The sequence below is a fragment of the Tursiops truncatus genome, chromosome 15 (assembly GCF_011762595.2).
Source record: "Tursiops truncatus isolate mTurTru1 chromosome 15, mTurTru1.mat.Y, whole genome shotgun sequence".
Lineage (NCBI taxonomy): Eukaryota > Metazoa > Chordata > Mammalia > Artiodactyla > Delphinidae > Tursiops > Tursiops truncatus.
This window is the reverse complement of record NC_047048.1, coordinates 8,023,366-8,040,956: the sequence shown is the minus strand read 5'-3', so window position 1 is coordinate 8,040,956 and position 17,591 is coordinate 8,023,366. Positions and strand designations below refer to the sequence as shown.

At 56.9% G+C, this 17,591-nt stretch overlaps 1 protein-coding gene across 7 annotated transcripts in view; it reads right to left on the bottom strand.

Moving 5' to 3' along the window:
• CUX1 (cut like homeobox 1) overlaps positions 1-17,591 on the bottom strand; it is a 348,779-nt gene that overhangs the window by 33,995 nt on the left and 297,193 nt on the right. For 3 of the 7 annotated variants that reach the window (XM_033839695.2, XM_073791972.1, XM_033839693.2), the window contains exons 12-20: positions 17,448-17,506; positions 13,893-13,941; positions 13,078-13,174; positions 11,403-12,074; positions 10,172-10,237; positions 8,772-8,873; positions 6,521-7,359; positions 4,100-4,265; positions 3,508-3,564 (exon numbers count right to left, since the gene is read on the bottom strand). In XM_033839695.2, coding sequence (XP_033695586.1) covers positions 3,508-3,564; positions 4,100-4,265; positions 6,521-7,359; positions 8,772-8,873; positions 10,172-10,237; positions 11,403-12,074; positions 13,078-13,174; positions 13,893-13,941; positions 17,448-17,506 — 2,107 coding nt within the window. The remainder of the gene's footprint in view (positions 1-3,507; positions 3,565-4,099; positions 4,266-6,520; positions 7,360-8,771; positions 8,874-10,171; positions 10,238-11,402; positions 12,075-13,077; positions 13,175-13,892; positions 13,942-17,447; positions 17,507-17,591) is intronic. The other 4 variants (XM_033839699.2, XM_073791974.1, XM_073791975.1 and 1 more) reach the window with 4 other exon arrangements.

Here is a 17,591-nt window from a genome sequence, read left to right as displayed (position 1 = left end):
AGGACTACCTGCACCTGTCTTGCCATATTATTAACGACAACCCAAGACACTGGGGACTTTGAAAGAAGCCAACAGAAACATGTGTATAGAGGGACTTCCCTGGTGGTGCAGTGGTTAAGAATCCGCCTGCCAATGCAGGGGACACGGGTTTGAGCCCTGGTCCGGGAAGATCGCACATGCTGCGGAGCAAGTAAGCCCGCGAGCCTAGAGCCCGCGCTCCGCAACAAGAGAAGCCACCGCAATGAGAAGCCCTGGCACCGCAACGAAGAGCTCGCCGCAAGTAGAGAAAGCCCGCGCGCAGCAACGGACAGCCAACGCAGCCAAAAATAAATAAATTGATATTAAAAAAAATGTGAAACTAGACCACCAGGAAATACAGGAACAGGTAACTGATCTGAAGTTCTGTCCTTTAAAAACCGGTTTTGTTTTTTTTTTAAGTTACTCATATGACCGGTATGGAACCCTCCATTCTCCTCCTCAAGGCCTCAACAGCGCGGGTCACTCACTGAAAGTGGCATCAGTTCTCCTCAGTGTCCAAGGCCATCACCCCACGTCTCGAATCATCAAAGGAACGTTCAGAAATGGTTACAACCACCAGGAGGAAAAAGTGATGAGGCACTGGAAACTTCAGTTTCTCTCTCCTTTATCATGAACCTGATCGGCAAGTTTGACACAGAAATCATTAAGGAAAATGGAGATGCTGAGGGCAACAGGGCTGGGCAGAAAGAGGCAGACAGGAATTCTTAGCGAGGAAAACAGAGTCCCGTGTCAGCAGTTTGCTGTTTAGTTGAGTGAGGCCCTCCACCCCCCGGGGCACCTCATCGCCATGGAAACTAAGCACAGAGCCCTGCATTAGACCCACAGGATCTCTGCTCAGACCGAGGCTGTGGACAGAAGGTGGGTCTTCCAAAGTCCTTCCACACCTGGGAGGCTGAACCGATGGCCGGGCCAGTTCAGCAGCCTGGATTCTCAGACACTGAGTGTTTCTCACCAATATTCAGGAACAGACCAACCCAGGGTCCGAATTACCTTCCTGCAGCCACGTGCTGCCACCACGCTGAGCTGCCCTGGGCAGAGGCCTCATGGAGTCCCAAGGACAGAGCATCTTTCTGGGTCTGGGGGCCTCTTGGAAGGATTCCGTGGTAGCCACGGCGAGAGCAGGGAATCAGAATCCTGGAGAAATCCTAGGCCAGAGGCGTTGCTCCCCTGTCTTTTGGGGGGCAATGCTGAATGCTTCCTCCGAGACACTGTTTTTTTTGGCCACACTGCGCGGCATGCGGGATCCTAGCTCCCCGCCTGCGCCCCCTGCGTTGGAAGCGCGGAGTCTTAACCGCTGAACTGCCAGGGAAGTCCAGACACTGATTTTCTAGGCTGTCAAAGATCCCGGCGTCTCCAATAGTCACTCATCCCACTGATTTACCAACACTCGTCATCATAAGAGAATTCTGTTTTTCAAATCTGAATTCCACATACCGAAAGGCACGGCTACTCTAATTTTTAGAAACACTCCTGAACGGATAACGCTGATAGTAAAGAAATTTCAAACAAGGAAAGCTGCCACCCACAGTCTTGCCGCTATGTGATCATCTGTCTTTTCATTCTGACAAGCACTTTCTAGTCTCTCCTGATCCAGAGAAACATTTTCGCTTAGCTACCATCGTGACTTAAAAAAAAAATTTCTATTTTCCTAGAACGTAAGAAATAAGTTTTCCACCTTTCTCCACAATCACCATAGTTATTACTTCTACGGATGGCTTCCCAACTGCTGACTCACAACAGGCGCGTCGAGTGAGAGGCCGGCCATCCACCTCCCGTCGTGCGGAGATGACACGGAGAGGCCTGCCTGGGCCTCTTCACAGAAAGCAGGGGAAAGTTCTGCAGCACTCACTTGTACCCAGGGGCTCACTGCCTCCTGCCTCCCTCCCTCCTTCAATCTGCAGGCTCCCCAAGAGTTTAGATCTCCTTATTTTATAAAGTAATTTGATCTCTTACAAACATCACTTACGTCCCTCCGAGGAGCCCTGCGAGCTGTTCCCAGGTTGGAAACGTGGCTGTCATAGGAATGTTGCAGCACAGCAGCGAGTGTTTGCTATACAATAGAAAGCCGAGAGCCATTCTTTAAGGATTTGTTCCGACACGGGGAAGGTTCTGGCATCCATCGCAGCCGACCTGGGACTGCAGGCGATTTCTCCTTTTATTTAGGAACGAGGGGTTTTGATCTAAAAACCGTTAGTCACATTCTGCCAAGTTGGGTCCTGACTCTGATGGGGCAGCGGGTACTCGGAGAGTTTAACAGGGGCCAGCTTTCCATTAGAGCAAGAGGCAAGGAGAATTTTCCATGCAAACGTCTGCAAAACTGTAGCACAAACAACCGCGTCCATTATTTTCTCTAATGTGTTTTGAATGGGCGCCAGTGCTGTGTAAGTTCTCCAGTACCTGCTAATGAAATTGGCCAACGCAGAAAGGCAGGGAGAAGGAAGTACACCTGATCCTTCTCAGAGGGCCAACCACTCCATTTAGAGGTCCAGCCAAGAGAACCAAGAGCTTGGGCTAGATACAGCCTTCCACCCCTCAAGACGGAACACCCCGAACACAAGAGAACGTCAGCCGGGAGCTTAGCGGCGCCCGGCACTGGCTGCATCTGTGTGCGGGTTTGGAGTTCCGAGGCGGCGGAGGCCGCTGCCGCCCAGCTGTTCCCCTCACGACACGTGTTTTCCCTCGTCAAACTTCCAGCAGGCTGGCGGGCTCCACGCTCCTCACTTAGCTTTGTTTGTGTTTTCAATGCATCAATGGGATGTGGAGACTAATCAACATGTTTAGAAAAATAAAGAAAGAAAAAAAGAGGAACAGCTCACGATGCTGGCTGCTCCTGGGAGCTGGGTGGGAAAAGCCTGGCACAGGCGGGCACACAGGAAGGACAAGGAGGGGGTCCAGGAATCAGGGGTGTGGGCCAGCCCGGGCCGCCGTGTCCAGGAGTCCGCGTGGCGGAGATGTGACCTCAAAGACCAGGCCTCGGGGCTCTCAGATGCCGCCGGAAGCAGCCCCAGCTCCTGGGCCCGGGCTCCAGGCCCTCCACCACCTGCTCCCAGGCTGGACCCCAACCTCAGTCCCGCTCTCCTGAGTGTCACGCCCTGAACTGCAATGCCCGTTCCTTGTCCCCTGTCCCCTGCTATGAGACTGGAAGCCCCCTGAGCACAGAATCCGTCTCTGACTCGGACCTCAGCCCCCAGCCCCGAACACAGGGCCTCACACCTAGGAGCCGACGGACTGATGAAAGCGCACGGTGAGGAACAAGAAAACGCTGGAGGAACCTGAACTCGGCCGTCGACTCTCTCCTTCTCCGTTAGAAACTACGACCTCGACGAATCCAGTTTGCCTAGAGGGTACCATGTTTTCAGCTCACCGGATCCAGAACGAGGGATCCTTCAAGTCTCCCCAGTACAGACCAGAGGAAAACACAAAAGGCAGGGAAATGTTTCATTCAAAACACCGGACATGGCTAGTTACCTGAGCTCACGCAGCCCTGCTGCAGGGGGTCCTGGAGTGACGTCATGGAGTGCAGGACTAAACGAGAGAAATGGGTACAGTTAAATGAGGAAACAAACTTGGGGGGGGGGGTTAGAGCTTCCTAATACCCGGAGCACAGCAATAAGGGCCCCAAAGGCCCAAGGGAGGGCACCCACTCCTTCCGGGGAGGGCCAGAACGGGGCGGGGGGTGGGCGTCCACGCTGGCAGGCGAGGCGCTGCCGGTAGAAAGCTGGCCACTGGCTGGCGAGCCAGCGGAGGCCGTCACCCACGAGACCCTTCGTTCTGCTCCTCTGGCTGATTTCCTTTCCTGCTGCCCTGATTTAGCTACTTGACTCTTACCTATATTTATGTATAAACAGCATTTTCCTAATTGGTAACGCATTTTCTGCTGCTTATAAAATTAGCTAGGCACAATCTTCTCTCTCCCAAAAACTGAGTCAGTCCCATGGCAACAGGTGGTGGAGGAAGGGGGGTGGCTCTCAGGCAGCAGCTGACAGCGTGGCGGGTGGTCTCCCCGCACAGGCTCCCCTCCCCCACCGCCTGCAGCAGCCCAGGGCGGGGCTGCCCTTACCTGGCCCTTGCTGCTGTCCTTGGACAGGCAGGACGCCCTGGCCCAGCTCGCCGTTCAGCCAGAGCTGCATCCGGATGAAGGGTTCGCGGCCTTTCTGGGTCAGCTTGCTCCACGGCTTCGGCCGGGACAGCATGTCGCTGACGCTGCCCTGGGACAGGCCCAGCACCTGGAATGGCGACCAAAGACACACAGCATCAGCACCCCGGGTTCGGTGTGAGGCCGCAGAATGTTAGTGGTACACGCGTGGCCACGCGGAGGCGTGGTCGGGATGGGTGGCACGTGGGGAGCGCTCCTGGGGCCGAGCACGGAACCGGCCCCTGGGGGTGGGTGGCAACAGCCTGGGGTGGGGGATAAGCTTTTCAAGGTCACCAGTGGGCTCATGCCCTGACACGGGGAGCCACGGCCACAGTCCCAGCTTTCAGCTCCCAGGGAGAGGAGGGTGGGCAAACGGAGGGGAGGGGCTCCCTCCAGGGTCTCGATCCTGCCAAGCCTGCAGGGTTGTCGTCCTGACAGCCCGAGGAGGAAGCACTGAAACTCTGTTGCTCTTTGCCTGGTGGCGCCAGCAAAGGCCGAGGTGCTGGGGGCCAAGGACCCCTTTAGAGCAGGAGCGACGGATGCTGGCGGGACGCGGGCGCCCGTCTCCTTTGCCGGCGCCGGGCCAGCCTGGCATTTAGAAAGGTCTGCTCTCTCTGATCACATCCTGCTCGATGGTAGGGGCCCAGAGGTGAGCTGGTGGCAACCAAGGAGCCAGCCTGGGAGTGAAGCTCACTGCAGACGATCGACAAGTTGCACGTACATCCCCGACTTTGTTACGCTCGCATATGGCCATACATATGTATGGGCACAAACACCCCCCACAGGACACAGATGCAGCCCAGAGATATTTAGGGGCCGCATCCGATCACTCTTTGAAAAGTTCTCAAGTTCCAGAATAAACTGCACTCACGGGCCAAACAAGTTCAATGCTATTAAGTCTCTGCTAAATTTAAGGCATGAGCACAAATGTCTATTTAAATGTTCTCAAATGATATTTTTACAACGCTGAACTAGAAATTTCAAGGGACTTTCAATTCTCATCCTCATTTCTATTCACCCCGTCACCTTTTGCGAAGTTGGGACAAAGAGCTCACAACCGTGTTTCGAGGATTCACAGCACAGTACGTGGCAAACACTGAACTCGAGGCAGGACCTGGGAAGGCGGGTAGGAAGGTGCGGGGCAGGCCCCTGCTGACCCAGCCACGTGGCCCTTGGGGAGGCCGTCTTTTGTTTTTTTTGCTGCATCGGGTCTTCGTTGCTGCACGAGGGCTTTCTCTAGTTGCGGCGAGCGGGGGCTACTCTTCGTGGCGGTGCGCTGGCTTCTCATTGCAGCAGCTTCTCTTGTTGTGGAGCGCGGGCTCTAGGCGCGGAGGCTTCAGTAGTTGTGTCTCGCGGGCTCTAGAGTGCAGGTTCAGCAGTTGTGGCGCACGGGCTTAGCTGCCCCGCGGCATGTGGGATCTTCCCGGACCAGGGCTCGAACCCGTGTCCCCTGCACTGGCAGGCGGACTCTCAACCACTGCGCCACCAGGGAAGTCCCGGGGAGGCTGTCTTTTAGGGGACTGGAGCGCTTCTCATTATGCTCAGCAATTCATTGTTTAATCTAAGACTATCCCGGGGTATTACGTTTATCTTATATTCTGCAGGCCTGGTAAATCCCCATTATCCAGAATCTCAGTGACCAGGAAGTGCCAAGAACAGAAAGGGTCTGGTAGCCCATCCACAAACCATGGCCTTTCGTGAGCCAGGGAAGGCCGATGTGGAAACAAGGGTCTTCGAGGCCAGTCCTGGGCACAGCCTGGGCTCTGTGCAGCTCTGCCCGTGCCACCTCTAGCTGTGCATCCCTGGGCAGGTTGCTTCACCCCTCTGGTGCCCCAAGCACGTTCTGAATTATGAGAGAGGTACAACTACGCTTTACGTTGCCAGTTCTATCGAGTGCCTTCTGGTTCTCTGCACGCTGGCCGTCTCTCTCTGTGATCAGATCAGATCCTTTTGGCCGAAACAGCCTACAGAGGCGCCTCTGGGCTCCACTTGGCTGGGGGGACAGAACTCGATTCAGTCACCTGCTAGCTTGGGGCACATAGTTAACTTCCCTGAGCCTCGGTTTCCTCATCTGTCAAATGGCGACTTTGCCACCCCCTCACAGTGTGAGACAAGAGGTCTAAAGGACCATGGAGGGTGAGAGGGCCTCACCCAGAACCTGGCCCCCAACGGGGATGCCGCAAATGGAGCGTTCACCGGCCAGCCTCCCCGGAAGTTTGGGAGTGGACGAGCCACAATGCTCCTTGGTTAACTAAGTGGGTGACGGCCACACCCTCCAGACAGATACGCAGTCCTAAGCAGTGAAGGGAGATGGGAAGACCCAGGCTCCCACATCGAGTCCCTTACCTTCTCCCCGAAGATCCTCTGACAGATGCCGTTCTTGGCCAGCTTCTCCTTCACCTGCCGGGTGAGCTCGATGGTGTCCACCTCCTGGTACATGTAGATCTCGTACTGCTCAGGGGTCAGCGGAGGGACCGAGGGCTTGGTGGGCTTCGACAGGGGCACGATGGGGGAGGAGGGCAGAGGGCTGTTCTGGGGTGTCTCGCTGCGGCTGGCTCCGGTGAGGCTCAGCTCTGAGCTCTGGGAGTACGGCGACTCGGCGCTGGGCCAGTCCTTCCAGTACTCTGACGAGGAGGGGCCCTGGAGCTGGCCGCGCTCGGCCCGCGCCTGCCCGCCACTGCCGCCGCCGCCTTTTTCTTTCCCGCCGCTGGCTTCTTCAGCCTTGGGGTCTTCGGGGGGAGCGCTGCTCTTCCTCTCGGGCTGGACGGCGCTCCACCAGTGGTCTTTCCACACGCCGCTGCGGCCCAGCTCGCTCTTCACGTGTCTGAGGACCCCCTGTGCGGAGTCGGCCGCCCCCGGGAGGTCTGGCCCGGGCACGTCCTGGGACTCCTTCTTCAGGACCGGGGGGTTGGGCAGAGCGGGGGCGCTGGAGTCGGGAGCCGAGGGGGGCTTCTTCAGGGAGACGGCTAATGGAGAGTAACCGGACACTGACGACATGGGCGAGGGGGGCATTAGCTTGGGGGTCAGGATGGCGATGTCTGTCTGGGACAGCGGCGCTGGCTTTAAGGCGGGGTCGAGGGCGGCCTGCTGGGCCTCCATCTCGCGGCGGGCCTGCTGCAGGATGGAGCGGATGGCGTCGTCGGAGTTCCCGCTGCTGGACGCCGAGGAAGGCTGGGCCGGCTCTGCTGCGGAGCAAACACAGAGGTGAGACGGTGGCGGCACCGCCCCGTGCTTTTTCACTCCACTTCATCCTGACCCGACCTGCCACCGCATGCAGGTTACTGGGGAGAACCTCACGGCTCTGTTTTTCCAACGTTTCCCCCGTCGTGAAACGTTCACGCACCCTGTCCGAGCAGTGATAGAGGGGCCAACGCGCCTGCTGTGCGACCACACGGCCTCCGCGACACACCAGCCGAAGGGGTAAGTTATGATCACGAGTGTGATGGGGGGCGGGGCCGGGGGGGTTACGTGTGCAAATGCTCTGTGACTCTCTTTCCGGGATCACTTTAGACTTAACATTCTCATGTGCTATATCCCAAAATTCCAGTGGTTTTGTTAGCTCAGATCCCCTTCCGGGTGGGTGACTACGGTGTGGCCACCAAGGGGGAGGGGGAGGGGGAGGGCCAGTGTGTGTGTGGGGCAGTGGGCAGGCCCTAGCTCAGGAACCCAGGGGAGTGACCAGGTGGTGGCAGGTGCTAAGCGGTCACAGCTGCCTGCAGCCAGGCCTGGTGGGGCCTCGCGGCCACGTCTGTGGCGGAAGGACTCCACAGAGCAGGGGCTTCGTGGGCACAGGGCAGGGGTGTGTCTGTATTGAGCCCCGGGTAGAGCACTCAGGTTTCCTCTCCAGCGGAAGGTCTGAGCTGAATCTACAGCCTGGCGCGCCTCTCAAGCAAAGTTCAGCCGCAAGAAAGCTGAAATGTGGGTGTTCTCTTACACAAGGCAGCTCTCAGGGGGCTATGAGGGCCGATTCCTGAAGCCGACTGACTGCAGAGGTGGGGCCATCCACCCTTTAACACTTCCTGCTCCTCTCTGGCAACGTCTCTTCCATAAAGCAGCTGTGGTCAGTATATATCCAAGTAGCAAAAGCCTGTGTTGCATTTAAAAAAGGGAATCTGGGGGCTTCCCTGGTGGCGCAGTGGTTTAGAGTCCGCCTGCCAATGCAGGGGACGTGGGTTCGTGCCCCGGTCCGGGAAGATCCCACGTGCCGCGGAGCGGCTGGGCCCGTGAGCCATGGCCACTGAGGCTGCGTGTCCGGAACCTGTGCCCCGCCGCAACGGGAGAGGCCACAACAGTGAGAGGCCCGTGTACCGCAAAAAAAAAAGGGAATCTGATACAAAGTACTTGCTAATTTAAGTCATGGAGATTCTAGGCCAGGGGTACATTCTTGAGTCAATGCTAGGGAATGACCTAGAATGGTAACTATTAGCAAAATAGACATCACACAGACCTGCTCCCCTCTGTGCTTGCCTAAAGGCTTGAAAACATACATTCTATTTTTTTTTTTTTTTAACAAAGTTAATTACTGCCGACCAGAACGCTCATGACAATTCTTTCAACTAAGTGTGGAGAACAGCGGTTGAAGGCCTGGACTCCGTACCGGTTTTCTGTACTTGCAGCTCCCTTTTGGCCTGTTCCAGGATGGACTTGATTGCTTCATCGGACCCGGTCTCTGAGGCTCGGATCCGGGTGGTGATGTTACCTGCAGGGAGAAGCCACACCAACGACATCAGACCCACACCTGGAACAAGACTCAGGGCTGCACAAAGACGTCATTCTGATAACCAGCGGCCGAGCGGAGGCCGGTGACGACACGGAGGCAGGCGTGGCCTCCCGTTTACCTGTACCTGCTGTACATGCAACTCCACAGCAGGTGCCGCGGCCCCGGGGCAGGAAGGGCTTCCCACTGACTCCACCGAGTCAGACAGTACTCGGCCAGCGGGACAAGCTCTCACATTACCCAAGCTGGACGTCACCCGTGGGGTGGGACCAGGGAGAGCGAATCATTTAATCCGGTATGAGAAAAAAGATGAAGGATTAAAAGGCAACGCTTGGTTTGTGAGTCATTTAAAAACAACTCCAGCAGCTGCTCTGGCTTGGGACTACGTTCAAGGCTTTGTACGTGTCCTTGAGGACACTGTTCCAGAGCGGAAAAATGGGCAGAGAGGGCAAGGGGTGGAGGCTGCTTCTCTCGCTATCGTTTGCTCGTACAAGGTGAAGAGGCTGAAGGCTTAAGTTAACATTTTCGGGTCTCTTATCACATACTATCTTTTTAAAATTTATGAACAAGGAGAGAGGCCTGCGGACATGCCTAAAGGACAAGAATCCCGTCTTTCGGTCACATGGTGATGCTCCGCCGCGCAGCCGCGTGCACAGATGCGCTGAAGCTACTACGGCCCGGGGGCTGGCCCGGTTCTTCCCGGAAGCCGTCCACGCGTTTGAATCGGTCACTCCCTCACTCAGTGTGAACCGCCACATTGAACCATTTAAAAACAGGCAAGCCACCGGGACAAAACCCCATCGAAGCTGCGACTCCGAGGAGTGCCACGGGGGCTGGCGAGCAGGTTCCATCTGGGATCTGTCCCCTCTGTCATGCCCTCGACACATTTCAGAGTTCAGGGAAGGTACAAGGAAGCAGCAGTATCTCATCTGACTCAGTCACCTGATTCTTCTCAGAGCAACAAATTACTCTTTCACCTGCTTCTTGGGAAATGGGGAAAGGCGTAATTTGAATCTAAGAGGGGGGCGGGTGTGGGATTCGCGTTTTGGGGCTCATCTTAGTGGTGCCGCCCCCTCCTGCGCTCGGTAGAGCGCGGGCAGCACAGGGGGAAGGGGCCGTGCGTACTTGAACCCGTGCTTTGTTTTATACTTACTAGCTCTGTTTTTCCATCAGGTTCCAGGCCAGAATCACACTGTACAGTTTTAACCCAAATACACAGCTAAGGACATGCTGCTTCCTAGGTTACTAACTGCAAAGAAAAACACCTGCCTGCGACATACCTTCAGACCCATTTCTTCGTTTCGGTACCTCCTGAAATAGTCTGTTCAGGCTCTGGCCTGGATTCTCTGTTGAAAAACAAGTGTGGTAAGAACAAAACAATCAGGGGGATGGTGCTGTTGACGTTATGGGCTGCGTGATATGAAATCTGAGCCGCTGTCACTACAGAGAGGGCTCAGGGCTGCCTGTGCCACTTGGGAGTCACGAGAAACTTTGGAGAGGCCCTTCCCTGGCTGACCGGCTCACAGAGGCCACGGCTCTGCCACCAAAGGGGATCAGATGGACCTAGGTGGCGGCCTGCGGCACCAGCGCCACGGGGGTCAAACGGAGGGAGCAGGGCCGCCAAGCGGATCGCCCACCAGCCCCGGAACAAAGCTCGCATAAATCATGCAGAGACAGTCAATTTCGGCTAACATCGCCGTGAGAGCCTCGGTGCCCTTCGTGCGCATGGACGCCGTTTGAAGCGTCTCCCTTCTCCGAGTCTACATCTCCAGTGCGTCTGAGAAGAGCCCCTTCCTCTATCGCTGCTGACTTAGCAGAAGGATCCCCTGTCGTTAAAGAGGGAAGGAGTTCTGGCAGTTAGGGACTGGACGGACTTTTTATCTTTTTATGGGCGGGGGGGGGGGTAGGAAGCGTGTTTTAATGCAACGTTCATGTATTTTACTCAAGGCAGGCATGTTTCGCCGGTAACGCTAGACAGATCGCCAGCTGGACGTAAACACGGGGACTGTGACCCTGGGCCTCGCTCCCGCTGGTGCGGAGGGAGGAGGGGGGCGCACGTGGTCGGCTTGCCCTCCGCGTGGACCCAGCGTTGCGTGAGGACCGCCCCCGGCCAATGCTGCTGCTCTAGGGCCGGGTGGTACCCACGGGCCCCTCCCCACGTGAGGCCGGCACCTAAGGCCGGAAGGATCGCTGGACACGAAACGCATCAGAACGTCGAGCGTGAGGTAATTCCCTCCGACTCAGTACGTGGTACTGAAATAGCGAGTCTACTACGTGTGAGGTGCTGAACGATTTTCAGAGGCCAGACCCCCCCCCCCCACCAAGTCTAACAGCCTTAGCTCATGCCCCTCGGCCCTGAGCTCCGGCAATGGCAGGACTGAGAGCTGTACCTGATGTGTGATGCACAACAGATGTCTCATCTCACACACACACACACACACACACACACACACACACGCACACCTCTCCATGACGGGCTCACGCATGGGCACCAACCCATGAGTCTCTCACCTCTTTGTCTGCCTTGGATGCTGCGAAGAGCCAGGATGTTCTGCTCGTCCGAGAGGAACTGCTTCATCTTGTGAAACGGCTCCTTGCCGCGCACCGTCAGTTTATTCCACGGCTTGGGCCGGGCCAGAATCTCGCTCACGGACCCTTGGGACAGTCCCAGGACGTAGTGTCCGAAAATGCGCTGCCCGATGTTGTGCTTGATGAGCTGCTCTTTCACCTGCCGGGCGATTTCTGCAGTGTCCATCTCCTCGCCCTCGGAGACGCTCCCAGCACTTTCTGACTGGCTGGGAGACGGGGCCATGCCATTTACATCTGGGCTTTGTTGTAATGGACTTTGGGAAGATATGGAGTTTGTGCTGTATGGACCTGTTGAAAAAATCATGCTTGTGCTTCCTGCTTCCTGCATGGCCTTGGAGTAGAAGGACTGCATTAGCTGTCGTTGGAGGAGAGAGTTTAGTGCAAATTTTCCCGTAGAAGCCAGGGGCAGGCTGGGGCTTGCCAGGGATGAGCTGAAAAAGTCTTGCGTTAACCCCGCTGGTGAGAACTGGTGTGTACCATTAGTATTGGAAGCCTGCTCCCCCGTGTTGCGGGGCAACTGAGAAGGAGGGGAGGCCGGCAAAGGTCCAGGACGCCGACTCTCAGGCTGGTCTTTCCCTTTTCTCCTGGCTGACCCTACAAGGAAGGGCAAACATAATGCATTATGGGGGATTCAAAAGGGAAAAAAAACCAAGACCAGGATGCAAAGTTTGCCCCGCAAAAGGGAAAAAAAAAAAGTGCAGATTTTTTTTTTTTTTTTTTAACAAGGGCCAATGAGGTGTGTTGGTTTGTTTTTCAATTGAATTTTTAAATTAGCCAAACGAGGCCCCCCGGAAACAAGCAACATGCATTTCATGTTTGCACCTTTCTTGTACGTTGCAGCCTGGAGAGTTCCCCTTGACATAGACTCAAACTCCTAACGTGACAAGGAGCCGGTACCACACACAGTAAAGAGTCGGCAGGTCGCGGGCCTCTCATCGGGCCTCTAGCGTTTGAGCTACAACCAGAAGGGCCCCACCTGAGGAGCAGCAAACACTGACATTTTGGGACCCGCGGATTCTCACACCACTTGCTCTGAGGCGAACGCACCGCACCGAGTCCGCTCGATCGAAGGCACGCACATTTTAAGAATGAAATATCATCGGAGCCCGAGACACTCTTAAACGCTTTACCAGCTGCCAAACCCGAAGCAGTCAGTGACGCCACCACTTCGGGACGAGCAAAGAAAGGCTAAGGATGGGGGAGGCGTTCCCAAGGAAAACCTGACAAAGGAAGAAAAGCTCCACTGAGCCGGGAAGGGCAGGGCCTGGCCCTGGAAGCAGCCCCGGAAACACCACGGGAGAGGCCGCACAACCAAGAAGAGACCAGAAAAGCCACCGTCCGCGAGCGAGCGCCCGCGTGGGCTCTCCCGCAGCACGGCCCTGCCTGCGCTCCGCAGACGCCCTGCGGCCTCGCGCCTCGCCTGGACCGTCTCGGAGCGGGTGGGGGCGGGTGGGGGGTGAGGAGGAGACGGACACTCGTTAGTCAAGGTTCTCATCGCCCGGTGACGCCCGCCATGCATCGGCCCAGACTCACGGTTCGTCTTCTTCTTCCTCGACCCCGGGAGGGGCCAAGCGGACGCGAGACCCTGTCAACCTACCACTCAGGTCGCTGTTGGAGATGCGCAGCGCGGCGTTCTCGGACTGCAGCGAGCGGTTCTTCTCCAGCAGGAGTACCTCCAGGGGCCTGGATGAGTCCTAGACGGGGCAGAGCGGGGCTCACTGCGGGGCCGCCGGACCCCCAGGATCCCGGCTCTGACCTGACCACCGCCCGCCCTCTCCCCGAAGATGCTCCACGCACGTGGAGAACACTCGAGCTCCTTTCTGAGATAACTCATTCCGGCTGAAGTAATTTCTCTCTTTCTAGGCTCACACAGCTTCCAGACAGCTCATCGTTCCCTCTTCTGTACCCAAATCCGCGCATCTAGACCTCTGCTTTGTTAGGCAAGGGAGTCACAGACCTGTCAGGAAGGCCTGCAAAGGGGATCGCTTTTGGGCGCCAGCCACCCAGAGTCAGAGGCTGCCTTCTGGGCATCGGGAGCGGGCTTCCACGTGATGACTGAAAATTTTAACTGGCCGCTGGGTTACCGTGCGCCATTGTCATCTTGCCCGTTTCTTGTCCACGTGAGGCAGTAGCTAATAAAAATTCCTAAGTCAGTCAGTCCACTTGGGGCTGCTCGTTTAACACAACCTGAAATCGTTTGTACCCACGTTCTCAGGACCTGCCCAAGTTAAATTGCAATTTCACGTGAACGCGGTTACCAGTTTCAAAGACACTAACTTTTCTCTTCTTGCCCCTTTTAAGTTAAAGATAATTTGCTTTAACTTGGCGAAATATCCTTGAGGAGAAACACCGCGACGGCGAAGCAGTGACGCGGATGCTCACGCACACGGAAAGCAAAGGGAGACCATGTACCTGCGTCCCAGCTCCCTCGGCCGGAGCAAACTCCATGGACTTCAGGATGCTGCGGAGAGCAAGACAGAGCCGTTAGCCCTGCTCGGACCTTTGGGGGCAGCCGCGCTAATGAGCGGCCACGTCACCGCTTCCTGCTCTCCAGGAACCGAGGAGCTGACAACTTTAACAACTTCCCTGGCAGCTTTATCATCTGATAGCGTCTCTGGAATAACTATTCGACTAGCAGTTGGCCAGCGAAAGTTTCTTGCCCAGCATGTAAATCATTCCATATGGAATCACACCAGGTCTGTTCAGAGTATAATTTTAAAGTTAAGTTGAACGCAGACGTAACACTGCTGCAAGTGGAATGTATTTGTAAAGCTGAGAAGGGCTGAAAAAGCTGTAACGAGGAAGCCGGGGAGAGGAACCGATGCCCCTGGCCGCTGCCGCCCGGGGATGGGCCAGGAGCGAGGTCCCACCGCTGGGTGGCTCAAAGGCGGCAGCGGACCGTCTGCAGCCCAGGCTGGGGAAGGAGCCACTACCAAGGTGTGGGCGCGAGGGCTCACGTCTCCTTTGTTCTCCTTACCATGGAAACTGCTCCGGTCTCGGCCTGTGTCAACAAGTCCGAGAGCTGAGTGAGCGCGGGTGCCCAGGACTGCTGTTCACAGCGTTCCGCACACGTGGACACTCCTTTCTTCCTGTGGGTCCATGTGGCCCCAAGGAGCCCAGGCGTTCCCCTCACGCTCGAGGCGGGAAGGTGAGAAAGTGGGCAGCTTCCATCCCGGGCACCGGGCCTCCTGCACTCTCCCAGCTGGGACTCTAGCCTCGGCCCTTCTACAAGATCAATGGCAGTGCCATCCGGAGAGCACAGCGTGCCCAGGGCCCAGGGGGCTCTCTGTGCCACGGCCCCCGGGAGGTTCAGTGAGGAGCCGACCGCTCTTAGCTCCCCTGTGGTTGTATCTTTGTAGTGGCCCCTGTCGTGTAAACTAACAAAACGGGAACGAGGAGCTCATAATTCTGTTTTATGATGAGCTGCTACCGAGAATCATAAGAGCCTCGGGCCGCACTGCATCAGCCAGGAGAGAAGAGGCGAGCAGTCTGGACAAGCCTGTCTTTTCTTTGTGGCTGTCACATTGTTTGCAGCTATATTCTTGTCTGAGGGCCTCTTTAGGATCATGTAAGAAAAGACTAAGTGCGTCTGAATTTATACTGAAAACATCAGTGTCTCTTCATTTATTTATTTTAATTATTTTTTTGCGGTACACGGGCCTCTCACTGTTGTGGCCTCTCCCGCGGCAGAGCACAGGCTCCAGACGCGCAGGCTCAGTGGCCATGGCTCACGGGCCCAGCCGCTCCGCGGCATGTGGGATCTTCCCGGACGGGGGCACGAACCCACGTCCCCTGCATCGGCAGGCGGACCCTCAACCACTGCGCCACCAGGGAAGCCCTCTCTTCATTTATTCACCAAGTTTACCGACAGCCTACTACGTGCCTGGCGCTGTGCAGACTCAGAACCACTTCTCATCCTCAGGGACCCTACAGTGATTCTGGGTGGAAGACAAAATCCAAACAGCACCAGCGGGAGAAAACCCGGGCAGGAGAAGGAGCAGAATGCTTTACAGACTCCTGGGGTGGGGCACGGTGGGGACCTCAGGGGAAGAGATGGGACGGAACGGGCGCTGGCGTGCATCCAGAGGGCGTGTGGATCACCAGGAACTGGGAAGCCAGGGACACCTTCTAGCAGAAGAGCCACCTGAATGGGGCTGCGCTGGGGCCGTGTTGGGCAGATGTAGCAGAAGCCCTGGCAGGAATATGGGCGGCTGTCCTGGGAGAGGGTGAGGGCCGGCGAGTGGCCGGGCAGGCGGACCTGGGAGGGAGCAGCCTGGGGCCAAGAAGCCTTGGTTCTCGGTGAGAGAGGTGAGCTCAGAGGAGGGGGTGTGGGCCTGGCCTCAGCCTGGGAAGGGCGGGGGCTCCGGAGAAGGCCTTCAAGTCAGTTTTTTCGATTCAACACTAGGGAGGGCACACATTGTTTTTGTTTTCGTTTTTTTTTGCGGTACGTGGGCTTCTCACTGTTGTGGCCTCTCCCATTGCAGAGCACAGGCTCCGGACGCGCAGGCCCAGCGGCCATGGCTCACGGGCCCAGCCACTCCGCGGCATATGGGATCTTCCTGGACCGGGGCACGAACCTGTGTCCCCTGCACTGGCAGGTGGACTCTCAACCACTGCGCCACCAGGGAAGCCCTTTTTTTTTTTTTCTTTTGAGGCGGGAAGAAGAGGGAAAGGGATGAGGAGGCGGGTAGAGAAGTAAAAAATATACCTCCCGGAAATGCGGTGGGGGAGAGGACAGAGCTCAAAGAAGCTGGACCTGCAGAGAGTTGAGGGGGTGTCCAAGGAGGCGTGCAGAGGCCCGCTGTGTCAGGGGGGTGAGGATGCTCGGGGAGAGAAGTGAGTGGAGCCCCCGGGAGTCACCCCGCCAGGGAGGAGGCTGCTGACGCAGGGGGCGAGAAGGTCGAAGAGGCCTTCACGTGGGCTTTTTTAGCAAACCCGAGGGAATGGAACTAAGAATCCGAAGAACAGCATGGGGAGTGGGTGTAGGCTTATTTTAAAAGGAGAAATTAAAAATGTCAGCAAGAGCGAAACGAGCTGATGGGAGGAGTAGGAAGGAAGGGACCAGCGTGGCGGGGTCAGCCTGGAGAGACGGGAGGGAGAAGCCGAGACCAGAGGAGTCGTTTCGAGGCAGGGGCTCCGGGAGCCGCGGGCGTCTGTCCCCTCCGTCAGGCAGAGCACTGGGGGGTCTGCTGAGGGGTCGGGGTGCAGCTGGGGGCAGAAGGGTATGCCGAGGGCGTGGCAAGGCCCCCGGGAAGCAGAGGCGGCCAGCAGCAGGGGAGAGGCCCGGAGCCTGCAGGGACCCAGGCCCAGGGACCCCTCTGCAGTGTTTGCCAACCTGGCTGGGGAGGAGAGGGCAGCTCGGGTGAGACTCTTCGAGGCGAGGGAGGGCAAGGGGCGGCCGTGTGCACTGTCGGGGCACTGCCCGTGAGCTCTAGGCGGGCCAAGGGCAGCTCAGGGGAAGGAGTTTGAGGCGGGAGGGTCAGGCTGGGCGCCGGGGCCCGAGGAGGGAGCTTCTAAGCGTGGGAACGTGAGCATCAGCTCCAAAGGGTGACAAGCTTTCAGCTGCTGCCTCTCGGGTGGAGGCCGGGGGATCAAAGTCCCATAGTTTAAGCCAGGGAGGCGTGAGGCCTCAACTGGAAAATGTTTCCTTGCTCTGTTCTCCTTCTGTTTGGGGGACTTACAGCTAAAAAGTAAGCTCGTATTTTATATTTCCTACAAAGGCAGTATCTCCCCTGATTCCGTGCAGACTGGTAACTTTTATGCACAGAGTTCCATAAAAAGTCCAAAGAATTCAGGCACAGGCCTGAGTGCAAACACCCGCCACGGCGAGTAGCCCCGGATGTGGCCCCGTGGTGGAGCCTGAGCCAGGGGCCCCGCAGCTGCCCCCTCGCTGACACGGGGTTTCCTTAGTACATGGCTCCAACGAGCCCTGGCTCGTGAATGGCCGAGCTGCATCTCCAAACTTACTTTAGCTCTTTCTTCACCTCTTCATAGTCAGCCTGTCCTTTGAGTTTTTCTTCCAGTTGCTGAAAACAGAGAGGGATTTTATTAGTGGTCGTGTCTGAAGAAGGGTGCTGGGCTTTGCCATGGACCGAATGGGGTGTCCCCACA